Source organism: Paralichthys olivaceus, chromosome 10, assembly GCF_024713975.1.
Source record: "Paralichthys olivaceus isolate ysfri-2021 chromosome 10, ASM2471397v2, whole genome shotgun sequence".
Lineage (NCBI taxonomy): Eukaryota > Metazoa > Chordata > Actinopteri > Pleuronectiformes > Paralichthyidae > Paralichthys > Paralichthys olivaceus.
In genome coordinates, this window is record NC_091102.1 from 14,134,628 (window position 1) to 14,161,998 (window position 27,371).

General features: G+C 40.1%; 1 protein-coding gene across 3 annotated transcripts in view; it reads right to left on the reverse strand.

Annotated features, from left to right (window-relative positions):
* Positions 1 to 11: 11 nt before the first annotated feature.
* Positions 12 to 27,371, reverse strand: part of cps1 (carbamoyl-phosphate synthase 1, mitochondrial) — a 48,253-nt gene continuing 20,893 nt past the window's right edge. Inside the window, exons 22-38 of one of the 3 annotated variants that reach the window (XM_069533218.1) lie at positions 26,684 to 26,822; positions 25,998 to 26,063; positions 25,701 to 25,764; positions 25,003 to 25,184; positions 21,672 to 21,866; positions 19,662 to 19,729; positions 17,282 to 17,357; positions 15,096 to 15,173; positions 13,246 to 13,353; positions 12,306 to 12,395; positions 11,818 to 11,988; positions 4,994 to 5,068; positions 4,789 to 4,887; positions 3,055 to 3,114; positions 2,780 to 2,892; positions 905 to 1,034; positions 12 to 578 (exon numbers count right to left, since the gene is read on the reverse strand). In XM_069533218.1, coding sequence (XP_069389319.1) covers positions 465 to 578; positions 905 to 1,034; positions 2,780 to 2,892; positions 3,055 to 3,114; positions 4,789 to 4,887; positions 4,994 to 5,068; positions 11,818 to 11,988; positions 12,306 to 12,395; positions 13,246 to 13,353; positions 15,096 to 15,173; positions 17,282 to 17,357; positions 19,662 to 19,729; positions 21,672 to 21,866; positions 25,003 to 25,184; positions 25,701 to 25,764; positions 25,998 to 26,063; positions 26,684 to 26,822 — 1,828 coding nt within the window. In that variant the 3' untranslated portion in view covers positions 12 to 464. Of the gene's footprint in view, positions 579 to 904; positions 1,035 to 2,779; positions 2,893 to 3,054; positions 3,115 to 4,788; positions 4,888 to 4,993; positions 5,069 to 10,566; positions 10,699 to 11,817; positions 11,989 to 12,305; positions 12,396 to 13,245; positions 13,354 to 15,095; positions 15,174 to 17,281; positions 17,358 to 19,661; positions 19,730 to 21,671; positions 21,867 to 25,002; positions 25,185 to 25,700; positions 25,765 to 25,997; positions 26,064 to 26,683; positions 26,826 to 27,371 lie in introns of those variants that run through there. The other 2 variants (XM_069533217.1, XM_069533219.1) reach the window with 2 other exon arrangements.

A 27,371-nucleotide genomic window follows, 5' to 3' on the forward strand; every position in this document is an offset into this window, starting at 1 on the left:
GGTCAACAATCAACTCTTAACAATGTATTTACATTTACAGATGCAAACTTAAATCACAGTTAATAGCCTTTGTGAATTTTTACAATTATAAGCAAGTCTGACTGAAGGTGGACAAAAGCACAAGAGATTTTTCATAACCTGGAAGCACCAATGGTGTTTAAGTGTAACAACAATTCTATTAAGTTCTGTACAGAAAAATCATAGATTATAGTTTATAAACCCTTTTAAAAGGTACCTTATCACAGTAGAAACTGAAATTTGTCATAGCAATTGGCTTCATCATTATTGCTGATTATAAAGTTTTGAGAAAAGTCCCAAAAGACTGCAAGTCCTGTCGCTACAAGTGGAGTGGGAAAACAGATACAAGGATTTTTATAGAAATTATATTACAACATTTAGCTCCCACTTAACACTGTTGTTTTTACCAAGTGCCCCAAAGGTGTGTGAAGGTCAGAGGAGGAAGCTTAGATCTGCTGGCTCACCCCTCTTTGTTTGCCTTCTTTCTGCCGGTAGTGGAAGAGGCTGGTGGTGTCAAGCTCACCTGCGTAGTGAATAGCTTCTGCAAACAGCTTCACCACCTAAAACACAAAAGAGAAACATTAGGCTAAAGTTCATCAGGCAAGACAGACTGTATAGCTGCTTTAAGAGAGAGATCCTCCAGACGTTCTCCAGAGGGGTTGTATATGTAAACAGGAATGTCTGAGCAAAAGGGTTTTTTTTCTGCAGACTTTCCGTTGCCATACACGTAGCTTTTGGTGTCAAAATGCAGCAGCATTACATTCCAGACTCTGCTGGAATCACCCCTTAACTGAATGCTGAAAGGCAGAGGTCATGTCTGAAAACTGCTTTTGTAAGTGTAACTTGAGCATGAAAAACAGTCCCTCTAGGTGTGACATTTACAGACCTGGTAATTGGTGATGAGGGGAACTCCGTGGTCGATAGCCATTCTGCGGATGACGAAGTTATCCTTCAGTTGGCGAGTGTTGTTATTGGGCAAGTTGACCACCAGGTCAATACGACCTTCGCTTATAAGTCTGTTCAAACCAGCAAAAGAGAAAAAGATGTCAGCCATAATGATAAAATCAGGAAAGTGGAAACCACTTAAAGCGTCAGGTGTAATATTTTCAACAGATCCTCGAGTCAACGACTGGACAATGAGGAAAATAATTTGTAGGAACTCAAATATATATATATATAATACTGTTCTGCAGCTGTTGATGGATGTAGGCAGACCTATGCTAATATGGTTTCTGTATGAACTTGTTTAGCTCCACTGCTGTTTTAGTGTTTTTCTGCCTCCTAGTGATCAAATACAAACATACCCACTCTGGTATTTTTCAGTTTCACACAACAATAAGCTGTTAAAAGAATGACAGCTTTTTTGTTTAGTTAGTTAAAATACTACAAACCTAATATTGACACACACACACACACACACACACACACACACACACACACACACACACACACACACACACACAGAGAGAGAGAAGTCCTGACTCCTGTATAGCCTTTTTCATTTGAAGGACTTTGACTGACAGCATTGAATTAGCGGCAAATTCTAATAGAAAATATGGAGGACGGACAGACAACAAAGGTCATGTTCTTCTTTATAAAAGGTTGGCCTCCATGCCACCTTGCGCAGCTGATGCCATCCAGCCTTGTGTGTGTGTGTGTGTGTGTGTGTGTGTGTGTGTGTGTGTGTGTGTGTGTGTGCTGGTTGAGGCCCATTAAATTCCCTTAACATCCTCTTCACTCGCTCATTTTCAAACATACGGTCCAAATGGCTTTACCATACCATCATGACTGTTTTTGTGGAATCGTTACCTGAATGTTTCACTCACCGTCAGCCGGCTACAGTTACTCTGTGTTACTAGAAGCTTTGAAAAAGTTTGTATCTCTCGCAGCTGAACAAGCTCTAAAGTTAATGTGCCCAGTGGAAAATATTTGTATGCTAGTTTCCACAATAACGTGAAGAAATGTGGTCGAATTTTAAATGTCAATTTAAATTGCCAAAGGTTCTTTGGTTTACATCCGCAAGGAGGCTGTGTTTCATACTTGTTTGTTTCTCAGTAGAATTACGCAAAATCTATGTGACCAATTCGAGATATTGTGGAGGGGTTGGGGGCGTGATCCGAGTAAGAACCCATCAAATTTTTGCGTGTATCAGGATACACGCAGGCATGTTGATATTCATATTTATGAGTGTGTGGAGATCAAGATCAAAATCCAGATCTAGTGAATTTAAATGTGGTTTCATGAGGGGACTGTTGGATCATGGTGGACAAATGTGCTCTTCTGAGTGACATTCTAGTTTAGTAAAGTATTTTTCCTCCATATTTAGCCATGGCTAAATGAAGACAAAGACACTTGAGCTGCTTCTGTTTCTGAATTCCCCCAAATTTGCCTTGGCATTGCTCTGACATAAGACTTTCCTCATCCCCCCTGTTCTAGCCCCAGTCTGGTTCCTCTGACTGTGGACTTCAGAGTCTGCTACATCTTCTTTGATCTTGTAAGCATATTAGGGTGATAATGAAGGGGCTATGCCCTCAGATCTTAAGGCAGTATCTTATGCTGATTAGATATTCCAATTTTGGATCTAATGAATCATAGTTTACATATTACTTAAGCACTGCCTCAGGAAAACCGAGTCTCACCCTGAAAAAAACATTTGGCTCAGAGTCTCACATTTTTCTGGCTTTTTTTCTTCACATTTCAATGAACGTTTCTTAATAATGTGTCATAAAAATAAAACATTTTAAAATGAACACGTCCCAACCTCTTGATACTAGGCAAACTGCTGTCTTCTCCTTTCTCCGAGGGCCAGGCTACTGGAGTGGCAGGCACGTCATTGGCACACAGCCATGCAGACGTAGCTTCAGTAGCATAGAGCTAGAAGACAGAACAAAGGCAACATTACCACATATACAGAAATGCATGAATGATATTGAGGGTGAGTATTTATTTCAAATATAAGGGTAGAAATCTAAGAACCATTGTTGATAGTCATGCAGGAACATTTGTTTGTTAGGTCTGTGGTGTTTCAGCACTCACTTTGAAGCCTTCTTCTTTCAGTTGGTGCGCCGTTGCCAGGAAATTGGGTCGGAACGAATGCTGGAAGGGAAGAAACAGATTGATGAAAAACAAAAAGCTAACACGTATAAATACCAGCAGAGGGAGACTTCTGATATGGGTTTCTGTTTAAATAAAAAGAATGAGTCCATCATGTTCTGTTCATCACTGAAAGGCTGTTCTGAATCTGCCTTCATGTGTAGGTCCTCCCATTAATTTAACTGAGACTGCAGATTGGTATTATTGTGTGGAAAAACATAAATGGCCGTTCATATGATAAAAAAATACTGTCGTAAAGATTTTTGGCCTAACATAATAAACAACAGATTAGAGCTGGACAATAAAATAATATCAATGATTATTGATTTTCATCAACAGCAATTTAACAAAAGGTTAAAAACACATATTGACATATTGCTTATGCATTGTTCAGACACAGTGATGAGGAACTCCCTGTTAATCAGGTGTTTGTGACTCTCTTCCCATAAAATAGATTTTACAACCACAACCTTCAATCAGGAGTAAATATCAGTCTTTAAACTTAATATAAATATAATGGGACATTTATCGTGATAAATAATCAATCTTTGCCAATATCATTCTTGTCTTGATATAATTACTGATCTTATCACCCAGCCCTACAATAGAGATAAAGCATAATCTAAAAAAACATAGATGCAACATTAGTTATAGCAGTTTTAATGTTCTTCATTGCTTTGTCTTATAGGAAAATGATACTGTCAAATGATGGCACCAATACATATTAATGAAGCTGCATCTTGACCGATGTTACCCACAGCTTTTTACATAATTTCCGAGGACTTAGTCTGTCGATCTTACTCTCAGTGAACAATTTGTATTTTTTTTCTGCTTGTTGTTTCTCGAACAAAGCAATAACAAAAGGTAGAGTTTGGGGACGTCATGGTTTGATTCAGGAGGTTCTTACTCGGACTCTGATCATCCACAGAAGTCTCCTCCTCTCCAAACTGAACGAACACAGAGATTAAATCCAGCAGAAACATCGGATGAACCTTATATGGATATGACAATGTTTAGGAGCGTATAAAGCGTGACCCCAGGCACTTGCCTTGAAGTGGAACTTTTCCACCAATTACACAGCCAGTGTTGTGACTGCTTTCTTCAAGCTGCATAAGTCAAATTCACAGTTTCGTAACGCATGATGGCATCGAGACTTTAATTACTAAAACTCATGTGATGTGATGTCATTAAAATCAAAATACACTGTCCAGGCTCACAGTTCATCTCTGTGGATGAGGTGGAGATCTTGCGGCACAATTATGCAGAAACAATGATTCCAAGAGTTCTTTTGACAGGAAATATTTTTATACATATATTTATGCAGTGTTTTGTGAATGGTTTCTCTTCACCCTTCTATTTTGTTTTGAATAGTTACAGATGCCTCCGTATTTCCTCTTATTCATTCAGGTGTAACATGCATCTATTACTGTATTTGAGCCTATTCACACATCACTTGAGAGCTCATCATAGTTTTCATGAGTAGTCTCATGACAGTTGTCAGTGACGAGAATCAAGGTCGGATGTGGTGAAAAACAAACTGAATATGGAATTGTAAGAAGCCGACGGCCAGAAGATTTGTTGATAAGGTGCTTCTCATTTGGTGTCTTATGGGCAGGAGGTGCCAAGAGGAAACCTAGAACAGGAGGCGAGTGAACCTCCAGATGGCTGTGGTCTTACCTGAATTCCAATCAGGATGCCCTTCTGTGGCAGCTTGAAGCCTGTGGAGAGCATAGCTTTCAGGAAGGCTGAATAAATGTTTGGTCCAAAACAAGCTACCTGCAAGAAAACAAGAGGTGCAGAACAAATGTGAGTCACTGTGGACACCGACTCTCCAAATTATAGAAGAAAAAAGTATACACACAAGTATTAACAGTGGGCTTACTTCTCCAGTGGAAGCCATCTCACAGCGAAGCACAGGGTCTGCATCCCTCAGCCGCGGCCAGGAGAACATGGGCGCCTGGTCGAAGAACATAGAGCAAAGGATTTGTTTTGACACGCTCTTCCTTTGAAAAATCAAAAAGTCAAAAGGGCATTTGTTCAGCGTGACCGAAAAAATGTGGTCTTCTATTTGCTTTACTCGGCTATTGTTGTACTGTTACAGTTATTTGTACACACCGTTTATATGGATAAAAGCGTGGGACAGAATCAAATGCTGTTTAAGGGATTCAGTTACAGTGATCAAGTAATCTGCTTCCAATGATGATTTGGGTTTTTTTTACACGTTTACTATACTTGTGTTACTTACTGTAACAGGTAAACCAGGGCTCCAGCAGTTGTATATGCATTAGGAAGAATAAATGGCAAATAATGATAAATAAAAGCTCATGTAGGCTATCAATCAGGTTTTTTTATCTCGCTACAAATTATTATTTCATATTGTCTCATGCAAACTACAATTTCTGCTTCAGCTCTGAAACTTCGCACATCAGATAATGAGGAGAGAGGTGAAACACAATATTAGCCCAGACAGACACAGACAGACTAAAAGAGGAAATCTTTAAAGAAATGGCAGGATAGCAGTCGCTTTAACAGCCTGTTTAACATGCGCCCTCCACGCTGAGAATGGGGGGAAAAGCAGGTAGGTGGCATAATGAAGGAATACCAGGGTGAGCCAGAGGAAGAGGAAACGGAGGAGAGGAGAAAATGGAAAATCAAAGATCATGGACAGGACATGTGAGGGTTTGAAGGCAGTAAAGACAAAGAAAAAAATGGAGAGACAATGGATGAAAAGGAGGGAGTGATTGGCAGGAAAATGTAACGACAGCAGACAATTTAAGAAAGATGAAATGAGGGGAAAAGGGGAAGATGATTAAACAAAAGGAGAGGGGAAGAAAAAGGTGAAAAGATGGAGAAAGGGAGGAGAAATTGACTGAAGAAAAGTATGGGAGCAGAATTTCTCATTGTATAACAGAAAAGAAATGTAGGGTGTTATTTGGAATGTCATTCTTTTTTCATGTAGAAGCAGACATCTCCCCACATTACCTAGAGAGAGAGAGAGAGAGAGAGAGAGAGAGAGAGGTCGTAGAGTGGTGTTGCCCATGTGTTCACACAATGAAACAGACACAGACACGTAGAGGCAAGGACCACAAGGGGGGGATTCATCCTTGAAGCGGGTTATCTAATCAGCTGAATGTAATGTGAGCATACTAATGTAAGTAGGGACGAAGAGAAGGGAATTTAGACAGGGAGGCAGCATCACTTATCACGGCTTTGTTCAAAGAGTTGGAGGAAAACGGGGTTAGTGCGCCGAGATAAAATGGAGGAATGTAACTAAGAAAGGAGATGAGACAGAGGGAGAGGGACACGTGACAGAGAGAGAGCAACAGTGACAGGGAACTATTGATGTGCAATAGGAGACAAGAGTCGACAACAAAATTAGTCGCGCTGAAGACAATTTGCGAAACAAAGAGAGGATGGCACAAAGACATATGCTCGCGGGTCTCTACGTAAATGTAAATCCAGAACATTCAATTTAATCATCCAAATGAGAAAAGCTCCTACGCCACCACGGCGACTGCAGAACCAAATCTCCAGCAGCCTCGTCGTAAACGTCAAAACTATCAAGCTGAAATTAAAGTGAAATATAATTTAACCACAAACAAGTTGAAAAAAAGGAAGAAAGGGGAGGGAGGTAGAAAAAAAGGGCAACACCTGGGGAGATTTAAATGCTGGAAATGAGAAACTTCTCAGGAGCCTTCATGAGCAGAATTTTAAAAGAAAAAAGAAAACTCAGTGGTTTCATTTGTAATGCGGTGTCCTCCAAATGAAATTGGTATGTCTGCTGAACAGAATGTATGTGACTGCCACAATAGCCAAGCCTCTCTAACCGAACACACGCACACTCACACACACTCGCACACACACGCACACACACGCACACACACGCACACACACGCACACACACACACACACGCACGCACACACACACACACGCACACACGCACACACGCACACACGACATCCCCATCTCCCTATCCCACACCGAACGCCCACTCCTCACAGACAGGAGAACTGCAAGGCTCCACAACATGAACAATGTTATCTTGGGGCACCAGCTGAGCTCCAGTGGAGGGAAAGAATAAAGTAAGACGTGTCTATTTAACATTTTGTTTCACATTGGGCCGTACTGGAGGTGGAGGTGCAGGCACCAGTGTACATGTCTTCATATCCGCAGCTGAATGGGAATCATGGCAATCGTAGAAACAGATTTCTGAATGACAATTTCCACATTTAGTACTGATGTTGTTACTGATGGATATTTAGATATATTATAACAAAAGATCTATGAAAGGCTCCATTTCCTAAAAACTCACCTGAACCCAGCCAAACTTCTGCTACGGCAGAACACAGTGATTCCATGGGTCATAAATACTACAACTCTACAAGGTGACTGCTTTTAGATTTCTAGAGAGGCAATGCAAGATGACTGCTCTTTGGTGTGGACTCCACAGCGTAAATAGCAAATAGGCAGTGGTGGGAAATAACAAAGTGTATTAATTCAAGTACTTTACAAGTACACAATTGAGGTACTTGTTCTTTGCTTTTATGTAACTTTCTACTTCTACTCTACTACTTTTGTGACTTTTACTATATGATTAAGAAAAAAAACTAAACCAAATGCCCGTAAGCCTTTTTGAACAAAAGTAGAAAAGCATTATACAAATTACATACATTTACAGACACAGTACTGATGATAGCAGGAGTCCTTTCAGCAGCAGCAGAACTTGGGAATTAAGAGAAAATTGTGGAAACCACATGAGTAGCTCGATTGGGTGACTTCATAATGTTGTAGAGTGGAAGTCTGGAAAAGTTAGAAAAAAAATTAAAACTTTAAAAACTAAAAGGTGTCAAATATTATTTTAAACAAAACTTTGTACATGTAGTGGGTCTTTAAAAGGTCCAATGTGTAAGATTTTGGTGAAAGGTATCTATAGACAGAAATTGAAAAATAAATAACCCTAGTGATGTTTTCATTAGTGTGTTTCATCTAAATTGTACAAATTGTTGTTTACTGTACCCTAGAATGGCCCTTTATATTTATCTGCATTATATTTACATCGAGGGGGTCCTCTCTACGGAGGCAGCCATGTTTTTTACAGTTGCCCAGCTGAACAAACTAAACACCTTTAGAGTTTTTATGACAACTGAAGTCTACCACAGGTTCTCATTCATGTTTGGAAGGGGAGGGTATGGTGAGGGGTGTTCATCTGCAACATGCAACTTCACGAAAAGATGTCACTACATTCTACACACTGAACCTTTAAAAGGTAGAATACTTTGACTGTCTCAGTGGTAAAGTAACCATTACATATAGTTAATTAACAAGCAGATAATTTTATGCCAACATGGCCTTGTTCCTTTAACACCTTACTTTAAAGTGTTGATATCTGTGATGTTCAGAGCTTGTGTTTTTCCTGGGGTCATTAGGCTCAAAGAAATGCGTCTATTTCAGAAGTCGCCTTAATGCCTCGCATGCCATGGTCAAAGGCCCGAAACATCCAACAGACGGGAGTTATTTTTCTCCCACCATTAAGTGTGCACAAGGGACATGCACCGAATCAGCTTCCTCCTCCTCAAATGTTGTTTTCATGCTCTTCTTCCTCTCAGTGTCATAAATACAACTGTGTTATTGTTCCCTACGAGTTTGTATGTCGAGACAGAAATCGCACAATGGGGACTTGTTAGCAAAGAGAAAACTACATGGCCTCAAACAAGGGACTGTCTGAGAGAGGAGACAGTAAGAGCGACGGAGAGCGGATGAGAGGGAATGAGACAGATAAATGAAGATGGTCTCTCTGGATGGCAATGAATTGAGCCTTGTGATAATACAGTGAGTACAGTGAAGATAAAGGCTGAGAGGCTACATATTGATGACACACACTTCAGGCTGCTGAGGCTGGATAATGGTTTCAATCATCAGTGTGTTCACAGTGGTGGGCTTCATGTTAATGTGGCTGTGTTATGTTAATCTTAAGATTAGCACGACTTCCCTAAACAGTTGACATGTATTGTGGCAAGGTTTTCCAGCACATATCAGGGCCGGGGTTAGGGGTGGGAATCTCTAGGAACCTCACGATTCGATTCCGAGGGCTACAGTTCAATGATAAAATAATTATTGGTGAATCTCGAGATTCTGCATTTCTGCTCTTTTATAATCCCTGACACTTAGAGCTGATCTTTATTAACACCTGCTGCATAAATATGTTCCTGGATAAATGGGGCGTTGTTTCTTCTGCAACAATGAAGTTAAAAAACTCAGGTGTGTGTAGGTGTGTGTAGGTGTGTGTGTGTGTGTGCCCGTCCCTGTCGCTCACAAAAACTGATAACCACATGTATTTAGTTATTACTCAATGACGTCGGATCATGATGTCGGATCATGATTCCGGATCTTTCCGGTCACTTTAACCCTGACGTCCTGTGCACATTTTGTGTTGTATGTAGCAGATAAACTGTGTGTGCACAGTGCGCATGTGTCAGTACTGTTCAGGTCCTCATAACGTCTGATTGATGTCTGTGTTCATTGTTAAAGTGTAAAGTGAGTGTAGGTCAGTGGAAGAGTGGAGGGAGGACACTCTCCCAAGGTAAAAGACCGACCAGACCTTTAATGAGCGTCTGTCCTGATCTTGAAGCAGCTGGTTATGATAATGCAGTGGCAAGACAACGCTAAAACGATGAACTTAGCAGAAAACATGAATCAATTATGTTCAGTCTGCATCAATGCAGAGTCGTCCACGTCCGCATCGCAGAATCGAGAAATTTGCCCACCTCTAGCCGGGGTATATAAAGTCTGTTTCATTGACTCCAAGTAAACTCTGGAAGTCTTTTAAGCCCAGCGCCTGGAGTATTCAGAGCTCTGATTAATATTCTTCACCACTGTGCAGCCTAGAAATTGAAAACTTTAGGTGGCAGGGAAGAGTGGGAGGATTATACCTGCGTGATTGGCTCCGAACTACAGCCATTGTTACAGCAGCTCTGTTGTAATTAGAGGGAGAAATTACTTTGGAAAAAAAAATAGCTTTGGAACATCTGGCGTCACGTAAACTCTCTCACACCCAATCTGAGGAGAAGTAAGCCACCCAGCCGATATGAGAAGTCACCTATTACCCCCCAGGCCCACGCCTAGGTGGAGGGAAGGAGCAGTAATTGTCGCCTTTGTAAGGGGATCCAAAGGAAACTGCATGAGCAGATCCTGCACCACCTATTAAGAAGTCATACATGTAGGGCTCTTTACATAGAAGCACATTTTCTAACTGAACATGATACATTAGACCTTGGGAAGTTCATAGACATGATTACTGGGGAACAAGTAACAAGTCACTTTTATACAACAGGTAGCTATTAACCCTGAACTAATCACAGTGGTCGTGGCTATCAAATTTTTTTTAATTCTGGAAGTTTGAACTTCAGTTTAAGTATTACACACTTCTGTATGAATTGAGAACAATTCAGAACTTAATAAAAACCCTTTATACACAGTGCAGTGTTTCCCGCAGAAAATTAGTCAGTCAAGGTGGTGAGCAGGGGGGGCGTGGCACTGTAGTTCCCACGACGACGGCAGGCATGCTGTCCAGTTGTGGGATTTTGCTTCTTTCCCGATAAAAAAGAAATGCAGTTACAGCAGATGATAGATGGCTTAACATATTTAACCTACAGATGCCGCTATTCCGCCTCATTGCGATACGGCCATATTTTAACCTACTGTCTATGCATGCAGGGATGCAGAATATTTATTTATTTATTTATTTTCGGGGGGGACGTAGTCAAGGCGGGGGGCCGTTGTTGTCAAGGCGGCCGCCTTAACTATAAAGCGCTGCGGGAAACCCTGCGTGTATATTCTTGAAAAGCCCCTGCCTGACCACATAAATCCAACCCATAGTCGCCCTGTCCACAACAGTGTGAATATTTTGCAAAATTAACTCTTCCTCAGCGTTTGAGAGTCTCCTCAGAAAAACTGACATTTCTTACAGACGCCTTCAAAACAAATTGTTGATGTAGACTTTATCGCCACCTACTGGCACGACATTCTTGTATGAGCGTTTGAACTCATTTTTGTGTTCTCATCTGGATGGAAATATTTTCTACCATAAAGGTTATGTGGACTGAGATTTTCTTTTTTAAGGAAGGAGAGGAAAATATTCGCAGAAGTGAAGGCATGTGTGATTGTAGCCTTAATGTGTTGACTGGTGTGATGATATGGCAACAAGGATTTTGTGTCTTTATTGTCAGTTCACAGTTGTCTACCTCATGAGTCTGTTTTGGCTACTTGCTTGCTTTACTGTGACGGTTTGTTGGCAGCCATCAGCGCATTAAACATTTATACGATTCAATCAGGTCCTCACGGTTTCTTATTGACCCTGAGTTGATTAACTTCTGGATCAATTCCATTAGGCTGTTACACAGAGGGCAAAGTATAGCAAAACAACAGCTTGAATATACATTACTGTGGTTGTAACTATTAACATTAACTGACGCTTAAATAAATTTAACCATCATAAAACTTTAATATCTAAACACACTTTTTTTATATGTCAAATTGTCTTCCGTGGAAAAGCTCTATCCAGATTATCATGTTGGGTTCTAATAAATGCATCAAAAACATTCACTGTGTTGCAGAGAATGCTTATTTTGTAAGTCCTCACTAACTTACAACACACTTCTCATTCACTTCATGCGGCTGTGAACACTTATTTCAGTCTCTCTTCTCACCTTGATGCCCACGTAGTCCACAGGAATGATGGGTCTCTCCAGCGAGGGCAGGCTAGCCTCATCCATAGGCTCCCCCACCATCACTTTGGTTGCCACGTTGATAAAGTCCACACCGATTGTTTTTGATACAAAAGGGAAGGAGCGTGACGCCCGCAGATTACACTCTATCACCTTAAAGGAAATACAACACAAATGCTGTCATTGCAGAACTGACAACCACAGACATTGTCCCTGACCAATTATTGTACATTTGGATAAGGCTAATCAAAACACGCACACAGTCCGTAGAGGCATTTACATTCCAATTTACTAAACAAATATGTACAATATATACATGTACTGTAGCTGGACCATCAAAACTGAAGGCAACATTGATCCTAAAATCCCACCCCAGGCTGATCTCAAGTTGTGAGTGAAGTTTATTTGCTGTAAGCTGGTGCTAAAATGCCGATCTATCTTTTAGTCACACCCTGAGAATTATTACTCACCATGACATCATTGCCTTTAACCAGAAATTGAGTATTAAAGGGCCCAGAAATTTCAAATGCCTGCGCGATTTTGCGGGTGGCAGTTTTCACCTGAGAGCAAAGAAAAGAGAAATCACTGACACATTCCAAATATAAATAAATGAGGCTGTCTGTAACCGTTTAATAGAGTATCCCTGTATATTAAAGGAGAAAACAACTGTGGCTACATGATGATTTAAAGAACTTGTTACCTCCACCAAGGTGGTTGATGTTGTTTTGTTTGTCTGTTAGCAGGATTACACACCTAAGGGACAGATTGCCATGAAACTTGCTGGAAGGATGCGGTATAGGGAAGAACACAATAGATGTTGGTGCGGATCCAAATAAATGAGCAGGATCAAGGAATTTTGTTTTAACTTGTAGTGTTTCCTGCAGGATTCATTCAATCTATGATGTAGCATGGGTGCACGTGCACAGACATTGCTCTCACATGCAACAGATTCCTAGTTACAGGTACGCAGACTAAAGAGTGAAAGAGAACTTCTCGTGTGAGAGAACTACATTGCATGCCACTTGCAGGTGCATACATTACTGCAGCTGAATCTATGAAGTTTGACAGTTGTTGTGGACGGTAAAAACTTTATGGACGATAGCATGACAATTTTTATCATCATGCAGCAGATAGTGCTGCTAATAGCAATACACACAACTATTTAATACAGCAACAGAGCAAAACACCAAGTTAGATATCTGCTATGTTATTATGAGAAGTGTGAAAATGTTCACGTTCATTATGAAACTGTGGCAGAACAAATTAGAATATGCCGATCGCCACAGTTTAAATAATTGGTGGGAAACACTGATTTGGTATGGCAAGATGGAGCATTAGCCTTGGCGGATGTATGCACCCTCAGATTTACAGCACAATTAATATGATTCGCTATGTCTTGAGCTGACTGACCTTTTCTAGCGCCCCCTGGCTAATGGTCTGGGTTGGCAGCATGAGAGTGGCATCTCCTGAGTGAACCCCAGCATCCTCCACATGCTCTGTGATGGCATGGCACAGAACCTGGATGGAGAGGATTTGCATACAGATTATAACACTAATGCAGCAACAGAAATTCAGAAACAAAGTTTCAAATTCAGCTTTTACACCCCCGGCTTGTTCTCTGGGGATTTTTTTTTTTTTAAGACCAGATGATCTCCAGACTGGATGTGTTTGTACCTACAGTGCATCACTAAGTAAAATAGTACATAAAAAGGCAGTGTAAAATTATGATGGTACATAAAGCTGTGAGTGATGCATTGTGCATATGAAATACATAAGTAAATTAATTCAGGTTGGCTCATTGAAAATCTGCTCTGGAAAAAAGGGCCTGTGTTTGTGGACAGTGTCGCTAAGTGACAGTGTAGGTGGATATGCAGAGTCAAAAGAGTAACTTCCAACATTTCACCCCCAGGAAAGGAGATTTTTATCAGCGGGCAACTCTGTGCAAGAGTGTGTGTGTGTGTGTGTGTGTGTGTGTGTGTGTGTGTGTGTGTGTGTGTGTGTGTTTGTGTGTCTGCAGATGAGCTGCAGTGTCATTAGTACATTTAAACTGCTGCTAACCACAGCATTCATTAGCACTCTTCAGATAGAGCCTGTAATTAATACGTATTATCTCTGACTTCTCCACTCACTCTCTCTGTGTCTCACACACTCAGCCTGGCCAGGAATAATGAAGCCTGTTTGGTATTCAATGAATGGACAGCTTGTTAATGTGATACTGAAGATAAAGGAGGGGCTGTATTCAGGGAAAGCAGAGGGAGAAAATCTACCGTTCCCCTGGATTGGCCACGTTCAAAGTGACACCCTTGAAATGACTCTGCAGTCTAAACAATAGAACAACAAAGAAGGCGCTCAGGACAAGGACCTGGGTGGCTCTGTCCTTCACTGAAAGTTACACACTCATGAAGTAATGACAAACCAAATGTTTTAGTCTGTCCAGTATCAAATGATGATCCAGTGGTTTGTTGGTTTGACAGAAGTTGCAGTTCCACAGGGATCAAATAATTCAAACATTTAACTTTGATAAAAACTGAATTTCTATAAATTACAGCTCGTCCGAAACACAGCAGCCAGATTTCTCACCGTATCCACTAACAGAGCAAGTTGATTTTAGTGACTGGCTTTAGCTTCTTTTCATCAGCTTAAACTGATTTAAGACTTTATTATAGACTTGTAAGGGACTCGTTCTGGACTTGCACTTCAATACATTTCAGATCTTTTGACACAGCATGTGCTTGGTCGTAACCTTCAGCGGAGGCCCGGCTCACCATCCCACAGAACCATCTCCCTGAGGAGATCAGACTACATATCCTCTCTTCTATCTCTCTTGTGTGTGTGATTTCTCTTGGTCTTAATTCACCTTAACTTTTTTTTATCTTTTTTTATAAACCCCAGAAGAAACAAATGGAAGTGCAGTGTGAACGTTTCTGAAGATCCTCTCAAAGAAAGCTGCATGCTGGATTACTGCAGACCAAACTACTAAAAGGAATTAATGATGATAAATAAAAATGGGACAAATAATGTTTTTGCAGGCTGCTGCAAAACATGGTACATTGTGTTTGTATATAACTTATGCTCAAGCACTAATTATTGCTGGCAGAACATAATACTACATCTGGTGCATGCAGTATAGTTGTCCTTCATTGCCAGAGCAGTGAGTCTGCTCTGCCAGGATGTCTCCACATACACATAATGACAACTCAAAGGAATTACGGACAAAAACCTGTATAACTGGGCAGAACATCATGTCAGTAGAGTCTCACCCTGCCAGCCTTGGCCACAGCATCCACCTCTACCTCCCTGGCACCGCGGACGAACTTGGTAATGACCACTGGATGCTCCTGGAGGACAGAGACAGCAGGGTGGTTATTCTGTCGACTACAAAAAAAGGTGAAATAACCCAGTCTGAACAAGGTCTTTTGGTATTGTTATGGCATTTTTGCGGAATTTTTTCTCTCTTCTCCGCACAAACAGTTGCTTTTTTCCACATCCAGCAGCTACAGGGCGACATCATTTATTTGGAGTCACGTTTTCGGCCAACCGACAGAAAGAAGTCAGAAATAATCCGTCTCTCAGCTCTTTTTTCACTCTCGACAAACTCCTGAAAGAAGTATCTGGCTTTGCAGCTGCTAAATGCACCACTATGTCCACCAGCTGTATCTGTCCGTCATTTGGTGTTGAGCAGAAACTATAGTCTGGGTTTGTAAGAGCTTTTTCTTTGAAAACAACTGACTATTTCAGCTGAAAGCAGGATGATGAAAGCAGTGAGAGTGAAACAGAATAGTTGTGGGCAACTCAGATAAACAATGAGCTCAGGCTCACTGAAAAACAGTCTAGGCGAGGAGAGCTGCGGATTCAGGTGTTTGTTCCCTCTGTAGTTTCATTACTACAGTCGACTCCTTTCACATTGATGCATTGTTTTCACATCATCATTTCAATGTCAGCGTAATCTTTTTTTCTGCTCCCAAACGAGCAAATGCTGTTGCTGTAATGTGATCTGAGCTCATCCTGCACAATACCCTTGCCTCCATCTTGACCTGAACTCATTTCTAACGACCACTTCACACCACAAATAGGCATGTCTCTCTGTAAACTGCAGGACATGGACGTCCACTGGTGCCAAAAATCGATGAGGTGCAGCAGCTAAAAGTACTACACAGATTTCTACAAAACTTGGTGGACAGAAACATGGACCAAGACAGAAACCAGTAAATCATGGCAGGGTTCTGGACAAAGGGACATATCCAGGACATTTTTTCTCATTTACCGATTATCTTGATGAATAAAAACAGGCATATTGAGAGGACTAAGATCTATGAGAAATTTGACACATCTTTATTTAAAAAGGACGTTATGGTATGCGCTCTTCTGGTTACTTACATTTGATTATTACATTGATAATTGCTCACATTCTGCTCAAGGACTTTTCTTTGACGGCTGGATTTTATTTCTTATTTTTTGGCGACAGAACTTGAACTGATGTTTTTTTTACCATCTTATTGTGGATTCGAGGTTATGTTCCAAACTGATGAACAGGGATGACATTATTGGTTGCAGTTTTTTAACAGCTATCCTTTGTTAGCATCATTTAAAACGTTTTTATCCTCCTACAGCTTGTTTCGGATGACAGAATGCCTCCATATATTTAGCCTTCTCATGGTTAATTACTGCTGATCACTTGCTAACATTTTGTCTGTGGATTGATCACTAGCAAAACACAAGCTAACACTGGCACAGCTTCTATATTTGCTTGCCTGTTGATGTGTATGGGTCATTGACGTCAAACATGAATGCAAAGGATGATTTGTCACATTGTTTTTTCTGATCCCATATGATTCCTCTCCTGCTCATCTGCTCATGTTAAAGCTGAGAGTCACTCATTTAACCCAATGGTCATTGCTCAATTCTAAATCCAATATACTGAAGCACAGAGGCTAAAAATGTATCTCTGATCATTAAACCTGCACTTTTTTTTTTTTTTAATTAAATGTGATACACAAAAATATTTTCTTGTTAACAGATTTAAAACTGTTAAACTACTATTAACAGACGTTGGTGCTTTAAAGGTGAGATACAGTATTTGTGTGTGTGTGTGCTTGTGTGTCTGTGTGCGTGCGTGTGCATGTGTGCTTTTAGCTCCAGGAAGAAGCCCTTGGAGGGGCCAGCTGCCCCCGAGCCACCTGCATGTTCAGTGAGGTAGAGCTGGGCACACAAAACTAGCCAACAGACATGCCAGCTGGTAGCAGTAGTTAATTGAAAGCAGAGGGAGAACAGAACATGACTGTGAGTGTGTGTGATGGGGAGAATAAGATCCTTTGTCCTAACATGCTAATTCAATATAATTCAAGCCAGAAGAAAAATGAATGGAGGTCCAAGGTGAAACCTTTGAAGGGACTTCTCTGGCAATATGTGTCTCTCACATGTGCGGGCGTGTTTACACTGATCTCACCTGGGACACCTGAGTGGCCTCCTCCAAGAAACGTTTCATCTCCTCTTCCCCGTACACAACATTCATGGCAGACCCACTGGTGAGATACAGAGAAAGAGTGTGAGGGAGGGAGAGAGAGAGAGAGACAGTGAGCGAGTGAGTCTCTGTGTGTGTGTGTGTGTGTGTGTGTGTGCGAGGGAGAGAAAACAGAAGAAAAGCTGAAGGCCACAGGAGAGGAAGAGAAGCAAGCAAACAGGAGAACATACAAGCTTCTAATGATTGTTCAAAACACTCATTATCTCTGCGTTGCATCACTATTACCATCGGGAACACGGTCTGGAAACAGTCAAAATAAGGCGCGGGAGAGAAAGAAGGAGAGAAAGGGAGGAGAACAGTTATTTAGGTCGAAAAGCACTCCAGGCTCTTGAAAACAAGTTCAGAACTTTGTCATTAAAAAACAACAGATTTAGGCTGGAGGTTTTTTTTTGTTTTTTTTGTTTTGGTTGTTTTTATCTCCTGTTTGAAAAGGAGAGGTTCAGAGGAACAGGACAGGAAGACCACAGGCTCGGGTCAGAGCTTTATTCCTCAGCTGTCTGTAGCTCAGAGGCAGACATATGTCCAAATCCCAGCCTGAATACTGACCCTTCATTTAAGTACCAGCCACACACGACTCATATATGCACATTAATTCAGGCACATCCTTGACTCGGATGACATCTTCTCCCTGTGTCATTGTCCCCTGGATATTTAGATGAATCATTCACATCAGACCAATAATTCAGATGAAGTATTAAGAGTGTGAAACGGTTATATTTTTACCCAGTGTGTTAATGAGCATGTATATGTTTATCTCTCCATCAGTCCAGATTGTGCTGCTGCTGCTGTATTAGAAGTGGCGATGGTATTATCTCGTTTGCCTGCTCGATGTTCAAAACGAATGACTTGAATCAGTGGATTAAAGAGTGGGACTGATGTCTTCAAGATGACTGACCACTTGGCAACATGATGGACAAATATTTCACACCACACAGGCACAAATGTCCTGAACAGCGAGTTCCTTGTGTGACTTTGAACTGGTTGATGTCATTTCAAACATGTTATTCACCTATTCTCCTCTCTCTCCTTGCATTTACATTGTGTCTCCACTACATATGTATATTGGTTGACCTGAATAAAAAGGGCTCATACCATATGGGTAAATGATTTGAGTAGTGAGTTTGAGTCTTTCCCTTTCAAATATGTCTGTAAAATAAGAAATTACAATTTATTTATTTTTTTTCCAAATGGTCCACTTGATCCCTCTCTGCAGAAAGTGAAGGTAGGGGAAAGATGTGAGTGAAGAAATGGATGTGAAATTGTCCTGAGAACACGATCAAGCAGGGATTCATGGCTGAACATATCGTAGCCAGCTCACATGGAACAAAGTCAACTGCGACTAAGACTTTGTTTTCAACTTACAACCTGCACCCATACACCACAACAAACATGATTTACTAAACTTCACAGAATAAAGGCCACTGTGACTGGATCCCATCAAACACACCATACCCAACAGTCACAGTGGCTACATTACCAGAAAACATAAACATAACCTAAAACTATCCCGAAAACCTCAACTTTAAACCACATAAACAAAGTAAGAACATTAAAACAATATTCAAAAACCATTACCAAGTATGTCAAGGGACGAGTGAAAACACTTTGGGGAAGGGAGAGATTAGACAGAGGTGAGAAGGGGATGTAATAGTATTCAGTGGTAAGCAGCAGAAGCAAAAGAATCAAAAATTCTGCATAATAATAATCAAGATTATTAATCACATGATTTTGGCTACTTTCAACATCCAGTGGGAATTTTAAAAACTTCTATTTTAAATGAATATATTAGGTAAATGTGAACTATTGCCCGACAATGAGGATTTCCCATAATCCTCAACAAGTACAGATAGATTCCCTTTTATAAAAACAGCACAGTTTGCATGGAAAATGGTTAAAAGTCTTCCAACTTCATTACACATAAGTTTGTTGTCACTGAGGCTACACACAGGGTCCAATCGTGACATCTGCTGGACACAAGTGTCACTGCATGACTGAATAAGCACTCAGGAGAGTCAAGTTCGTTAACCATTACAACTAAAACTGTATTTTACTCAATTATTAATAAAACAGTTCTTAAGGCAACTAAATCACAATGTGTATAAATAAAAAAATACCTACTCCATTAAAAATCCCTTCAATAAAAGATCATCCAGTGCCCATCCTGACCTCATCTGTCAATCTTAACGCTGGCATAATAGACAGCTGACATGAAATGATTGACTGCACTTCAGTCTCACTGTTGTATGTACAGTAATAGTAAGCTCTGTCTCCTGCTGTATGTTGACCAACCTTTGGTAAAACTCACCTGAGGACGTAGGAGGGGCGGAGCAGACAGGGATAGCCGACCTGGTTGGCGAACGAAAAGGCATCTTCCTGTGAAAGGCAAAGAACGCTTATTAAATATTAGAAGGACAGAGAACGTCATGTAAGAACAGTGACACCAGTAAGCAGCGATACATCTACACAGTACGATCAAATATGACATTTTTGAAAATGTATATAAAAAACGTGTTAATATTTATAGCTTCATTAAAGTAAACAGTAAATAATTCAAATTCAAAAAACAGCATTGAGCCAATTTGTTCTCCTGCTTTTACTCAATTCACCTTTTATAGCTACAGGAAGTAGAGATGTAAAACTTTATTAACACATCTCACTGCTTAAACACGGTCTCTGAGGTATGGATCATTTTCAAGTGTACACCGAGACATATTCTAACAAACACAATTACAACAGAGAAAGTCTATAACCAACAAAAGACCCATTCCTTCAACAAAAAAAAAAAAAGTGATTCAGAAAGTAGGAATTTTAAGAGGGTTTTCAAATAAGGACACTTGATATTTGTTGTGTATTTGAACATTTATGCAACTTTTCAAGAATGTATGTAATGTTTAAAAGGTGTATGATTAGAGAGAGGAAATTATGTATTGATATCAAGCTGTGCTCGACCTTGTTGCAAAATAAAATAAGCTTTTATTTTACCTGTTCTCAATTCAACCATACACAATTTAGCAGGTTTCAGGAGAGAACGCTCCTGTGTCTGCCAAAACAAAAACTAATGAAAAGAGCAGGAGGGAGAATATCAGTGCTTCAACAGTCAGTAAGTGGCGCCTCAGTTCATCTCCCTTTTGATTTGGTTTTCTTCCAAAAGAAAGAGTGGGAGTTGTGGTGGGAGTCTAACAGTGAGAGATGTGGTATGTCCTTCTCCTCATCATCATTATCATCATCACTTTTTCTCTCCGACTCTCTGCAGGACTAGCCTTTTCCTCTCCATCATTACCCACTGTTCACTCGCCAGGGGTGGAGTACCAATTACAAACAAACAAACACAAGACTCATCTCCCCACGGCTCGTCTGAGTTATTCTGGCCCAATAAAAACAAACAGTTTCATCAAGATCGGCAGGGAAATGGGAGCTGTAGGTAGACTCTGGAGAGGCGCAGGACTTTATCTGTGCGTGTCCCAGCTAATCGCTCCTCGTGGTAGCTGAGCTCATGAGCAACAGTTATATGGTTGAGGAATATTCCAGACACACATTTCAGTGATCCTCACATTCCACAGAGAGGTTTGCCGGTGCTTTGTTCTGACTAAGCCGTGAGCGAGTTGAAAAGGCCAAAACACAAGACTGTGAGTATCTGAGCTTCATAGAGGAAGAAAGTTCTAAAAATGATGAGTAAAGTTCCGTCTGTAGGGAATCATGTAATGTAAGAATTTGGTTAATATTTAGTTATCAAAATAGTTAAGATTGATGAAAATGAAAGAAGCATCATTTGCACCCACATACTTATACTGGGAAACTATGTTGTGAAAGCAAAAGTTTTCTTGGATAACTCACATAATTATTGTTAGTGGAGGAGATGATGCAATCACTTAGTTTTTTCCCTTCAAAGGCAGAAAATGTCTGCAAAGCTGTAATTTCAGTTCCCTACTTTTTTACAATACAGTATGACTTCTTTTAAATTTCATTTAAAAAATAGTAAAAGCTATGACACTCTCTTTAAGGCCTATTGTGCTAATACTCAGGGTCCTAATTGTATTATGCATTATTACTTAAAAAGGTTTCCAGCTCTATTGACAAAATGTTTAAGGAGCTTCAGGAGCAGTGTTTTCTGTAGTAGGTCGGGAAGGTACATTATCTGAGAGCAAAATTAATACTGTGATACAAAATTAGTTCCTGCTCCACAACACTTACAAACCTTGTTTTGGGAGACATTAAATACATATTCTGAGCATACCTTCACAGTTCATATCACAAAATGTGATAATAATTTTCCATTAATGCTGCTACTCTCCATTATTTATATCTTTCCTCTCACCAGAGAACTGAGAGCCCTCCATGGGGCCTGGGCCACCCCGAGGTCATCGAGGACACTGGAGAAGACGGAGCGCTCCTCAGCCCGGTCAATCTGCAAGGGGCTCGTCCCGAGAATCTTCACCCCGTTCAGGTGCAACGGGACGGCAAGATTGTTGGGGATCTGGCCTCCCACTGACACGATGCTGCCTGAGCAACCCTGGAGGAGAGGAGGAGAGGAAACAGAGGACTGAATAACATTAACAATAAAATATGTCAGGTCACGTCTTGGACCTCCTGCCACAGGCCCTTCAGCCAAGCTATACATACATGAAACCTGAGGCCAAATCATATTACTCCAGAGACTAATCACACAGTGAAGATATGGGACTAAGACACTTGATGTTGGATGTACCATAGGTTTAGTTATACAGGGATGGTGTGTATGGTGCATTCAGAGAGTGCATTTTGTTGTCTTTCTGGTAGAAATCCAAAATAAGATCATAAAGCCAATGCAGAGCTGACTTATGTTAAAATCATTCATTTCATTAATTGTCAAAATAAATTGTTGTCCTCATAATGACAAAATGAAAACGATTTTTAAATCGTTATTTCATACTGACATAAGTATTCAGACCCTTTACTCAGCACTTTGTTGAAGCATCTCCGAGGGCGATTACATCTTCGAAGCTTCTTAGGTTTGACGTGACAAGCTCTGCACCTGGATTTGGGGATTTTCTGCCATTCTTCCCTGCAGATCCTCTCCAGCTCTGTCAGGCTGGATGGAGACTGTGGGGTGAACAGCCTTTTTCCAATGTCTCCAGAGATGTCTGATTGGGTTCAAGTCGGGGCTCTGGGCCGCGTCACCCCAGGACATTCACAGGGTTAGAGGCGAAATGAATATTGACAGTTGTGTGTCCCTTCAAATTATGTCCAATCATTTGAATTTGCCACAGATGGACTTTCATCAAGGAGACGTCTCAAAGATGTTCGAGAGAAATGAGGGAAACCTGAGTATAATTACAAGTGTCATAGTTACATAAGTGAATATTATGTAACCATGACATTTCAGTTTCTCTATCTTGGTAAATTTCTAAAATTATGTTTTCACTTTGCCGTTATGGGGTATTGATGAGGGGGGGAATTCATTTCAACGAAAAGACTTGCAAGACAAAGTTTAGAGTCAGAATACTTTCTAAGGCTCTATATAAGAGTGTGTGTGTGTGTGTGTGTGTGTGTGTGTGTGTGTGTGTCTCAGAACAAGTGTGTATGCTCCAGCCCCTTTTCCTGCCGAGCTGATCCAGGGGGATGCTGTTTCCATGGCAATGCCAGGTTGTATCTCTTCATTATTCATGGAGCTGCTCTCCTGTTCCTGTCCAGGCTTTATCTCCATGCTCTAATGCCGAATTTATCACTCAGACACACATTAAAAGAAAGTGGGGACTGTAGCTCTGACAGAGGGATAGATGGTAATACCATCTCCCAGAGCAAACAAACACTTCATCTGCCTCCAATGCCGTCGCAACTTTAACTGGATTACAACAATTCCTCTGCAAGAGAAAGTCAATGGACTTTTGGTGAGCAAAGACACATTTCAACATAAATACAAAGATGCCAGCAAACATATATTGTGCAGAGGAAACATAAGGGAAGTCGTCACTATTCTTGAACTTGTGCATGTTTTATAACCCTAAGGCTGACCTCACACACCTCAGAGGAGCACTGGACAGTAAGGTGGAAATGATGTATCATTAACCCATCATGACAAAACATATTAATTCACACTTTATGTATATTCTGAATATAATAATAATAATACAATTATAATATTTTGAGCTCTTGACCAATCATGAGTCAGTCTCAGCTGTCAATCATGACATATCACCACATTTTAATAGCATCATTAACTAATGAAAACCAAACTTCATAGAAAAACACTTGATCAAAACGACAGAGAATAAACTTGAAAACAAAAGTATTTGACGTGCACTTTGACTTTTTAATTTGGTCCATGTCACATCCACTAACATGGAGGCGGCAGGTTTTATGAATCGTACTGCAGCCATCCACCAGGGCAGGATCAAAACATGACTTAGACAGCAAACTGATACTTACAAATTGTGATACTCTATTATATTTCTCAATGACACTAGAAGTCTTACAGATGATATACATCAAAACTATGGGTACTAATTGTTCATAAAAAAGTTAACAGAAGAAATTTCCAGTTTCCGTAAATAAAATGAACTTTTATAGAACTCCTCCATAAAATGACCCAAAAGCTTCACAGCGATGTAAAATCACCATCTAAGATAAATTAACCCCCTAAAAAACCTATTTAACAAGCTCAACCCAATGAACTGAGTGTAACCGAATGCTCATTAAAGACTGAAAACCCAGAAAAAAATCCTCTCACCTGTAATTACAGAAAGCTAAGCTCTTAAATCTTAGATGAGCCTATAGTCCTGCATAATACATGCCCCCATTAGGACCAATTCAGAGTTTTCCCGGCTTCTATTTGACAAAGAGAGAGAAAGAGGTTTTGTTTGACTGTGTTAATGCCCGACACCATTCTGCAGGATAAAGCAGAAAAAGCTTTGTGCTTTACCACTTACTGAGCATGGTTTGAGTTTATATACGAATATGAATCAGCAGAGAACTTCTGGATGTATTGTTGGCTATGTTTCATGAGAAGAGAATGCTTGTTTTTTTGGTCCCCAGCACAGTGGACACCTTCTCTGTAAAACAAGGCACAATCAGGCTAATGTTTCATTTCTAAAGTTTTTAAAGTAAAATAATTAATGTAGTGTTTAAGTTAGAGAAACGATTAGGCCTTTATGTGTATGTGAACTAGTGTCAGAGCACTACATCTATCTGCCACTAATATTGAGTTAATATAATTTTTTATTTATATTATGCTGACATTTCCCACCTCAGACCCGGTTGACATGATGCATTTATTTTATTATAAATGAATTGTGAAATTGATCAATAGTACTCTGCCTATGGGAAGCCTGAAATTGATTGCAAGGCAATATTTCAATCACATTCTAATCAATTCACATGAATATACAAGTATTTATTTATATTGATATAACCCTGTGATAGATGGGTGACCACACCAGAATGTCCTGACTCACTCCCAATGCATGTTGGGATACAGCCAGTGATTTAGACCAGGAGATTGTGAAAAGGTTTCGATAAAAGTTGTAGTGTCTTGTAGTTTCATTGGAAACGAGTTGAAGAATTCCATCATTGATTAATACATGTTCTTTGCAATGATACTAGGGAATTCTAAACCTGTGTATTTTGTTTGAATTCATTCAAATGAAAAATCTTTGCACGTGTGTTCTAACCTCTTGCTGGCTGATGTCCAGGACGCGCTCCAGCGTCAGCTCTTCGAAATAAAGTCGGTCACATTCATCAAAGTCGGTGCTGACGGTCTCAGGGTTGTGGTTCACCACCACCGTCTTCTTCCCCATCTGTCTCAAGGCCCTGATGCTGGACACCGCACACCAGTCGAACTCAACGCTGCTCCCTGGTGGATCAAACCACTGTTAATTGAGAACTTTTAAATTCACGAATCCAGCATAAGAAATGCATCACTGCATCAGAAGCATGTAGAGAAAGAAGGCTTATTACTTTTTTAATGAAAATGATGAAACTTGAAAAATCTTATGGTTAGAATTTTGTGTTTCAACCACATTTTGTTTTGTATGGTACACTACTGAAGATGCCCAGTTTTGTTTATTGCTATTAACCCCCATCTCTTCTGAATAACATTTGATTAGAGCAGATAAACTTTCCATTACATCTTGCCAAACTAAAATAGCCAATCAATAGCAAAGTGGTAAAAACTCCTGCCAAATGGTGTCATGAGAAAATATAAGGAGGGCAAATTCTGTCTTTCATAGAGGATACAATTTCTTTTAACAATACATTTAATACTTTAAATAAATAATCTATTATGTCAAAATTCATAGACAGTTTTTAAAAACATTACCGGCAGTTTAAAATGATTTGAACAGCATTAAAATGAGCTTATTTGACTCACCGATGTGGTACGGGCCACAACCAAGTACCATGATTCCCTGGTCTTTAAAGTCCAGATCATGCTCCTGTTGAAATAAATACATTTAAAAACTCAGTTCAGTTAATGTCTAACTTTTGACACTAGAAAGAAACCACTCATAATTAATCAATACTAGTAATCAGACATTATTTCATACCAAAATAAAATGTTTTATTAATAGTTATTCAATGATAGAATGGGTAACATACTGTGCATACATGCATCACGTCACTAACTCTATAATGTGTATATTTTCCTCTAGTAGCAGGGACCACATACCTGACCATGATATGTACAATACAGGTAGTTGGTCATAGCTGGATATTCTGCCGCCAAGGTGTCGATCTGAGAAAACAAATGTGCAAATGGGTCATTCATTCTTTCACATGTAACAGAAAATTAGTAAGTAATAAAAAATACATTTATCGAGTAGCACACTCTATACACTGTAACACCTGAACCGCAGCAAGCACTAGTCCTGTAAAACTTTTCTTCCAAGTAACTTCTGCTGTCTAAAAACTTGTGTCAAACTATTAAAGCTTTGGTTAATCAATCAGAATGATGTCAATATTAACACTGAAGTGAAAAATCCAAATACTTACCAATTCTCACAAGTGAAAAAATAGCATTCTATATTTTATTTTCAATTTTTTATGAAGTCAGTATTGAAACAGATAGTAAAATGACCAACACTTTAAGCTTATGTGAGTTTTGACCAGTGAATCTTGATTATCATCACAACAATACACATCAGTGTGGAGGGGACAGACCCCCTTTTTAGCTCATTACATATTTGCATGCTCTGTTCATTTACTTTTGTGGCAACATGAAACTACTCTGTGAGTGGTGAGTGTGCGTTTCAAGCAGGGTCACTTATTGAGTGAACTGACTGTGTCACATATAGTTAAATCTCAGGGTATCCGACCTGTGCTGGAGGCTTCCAGTAAGAGTCCGGTGAAACTCACCTGTTTGACCCACGGTCTGATCCCGTGAGTGAGCCTCAGTTCTCTGGCCGCTCTCTCACTGGAGCCCAGAAGCTGACCAACCTGCCGGTCTGAGAAGCCGTCCTGCTTTGCCTTTAGCAGCAGGTCTTTAGGTACTGTGCTACTGTGGGAGACAACAAAAAAAGAAATGGTAACTAGACGGTGGTTTTGTTAAAATTAGAAAACCTCATACCTCTGACAAAGTTTACAAATCCCCATTTATGCCCAAAAAAATTGCATGATTCACTGTTAAATTCCTTCTGACACACGTCAGTCTGTCTCCAGCTTAAAGGTTTAAAACACAACATACCTGCCATGTTGTGTGAGGAAACATTTATGAGGTACTGAAGTGAGTATATTTTTGAAGGTCTTTTCTTTCTGCTTGTGGGATTTTCAAATCCACTGCACTAAGAGGGTCAATCGAGCAGACAGGTCATGACTGGCTTGCCTACCCAGCAGGGTGGACTTCAGGGAGCGGCCCAGCTCAAGCGATCAATAACACATCGACAAACAAGGCGCAGAGCTGCCAGAGCACCAGGTTGGGAAGTGCACCATTTAAAATCCATTTTAATCGATGCAACTTTAATGCAAACTGTGAGCTTTAACAGAAAAATTGTAGCAGAAATAAAATGTTGTGTCAAGAGGCAATTTTGAACTGGAACAACAGGAA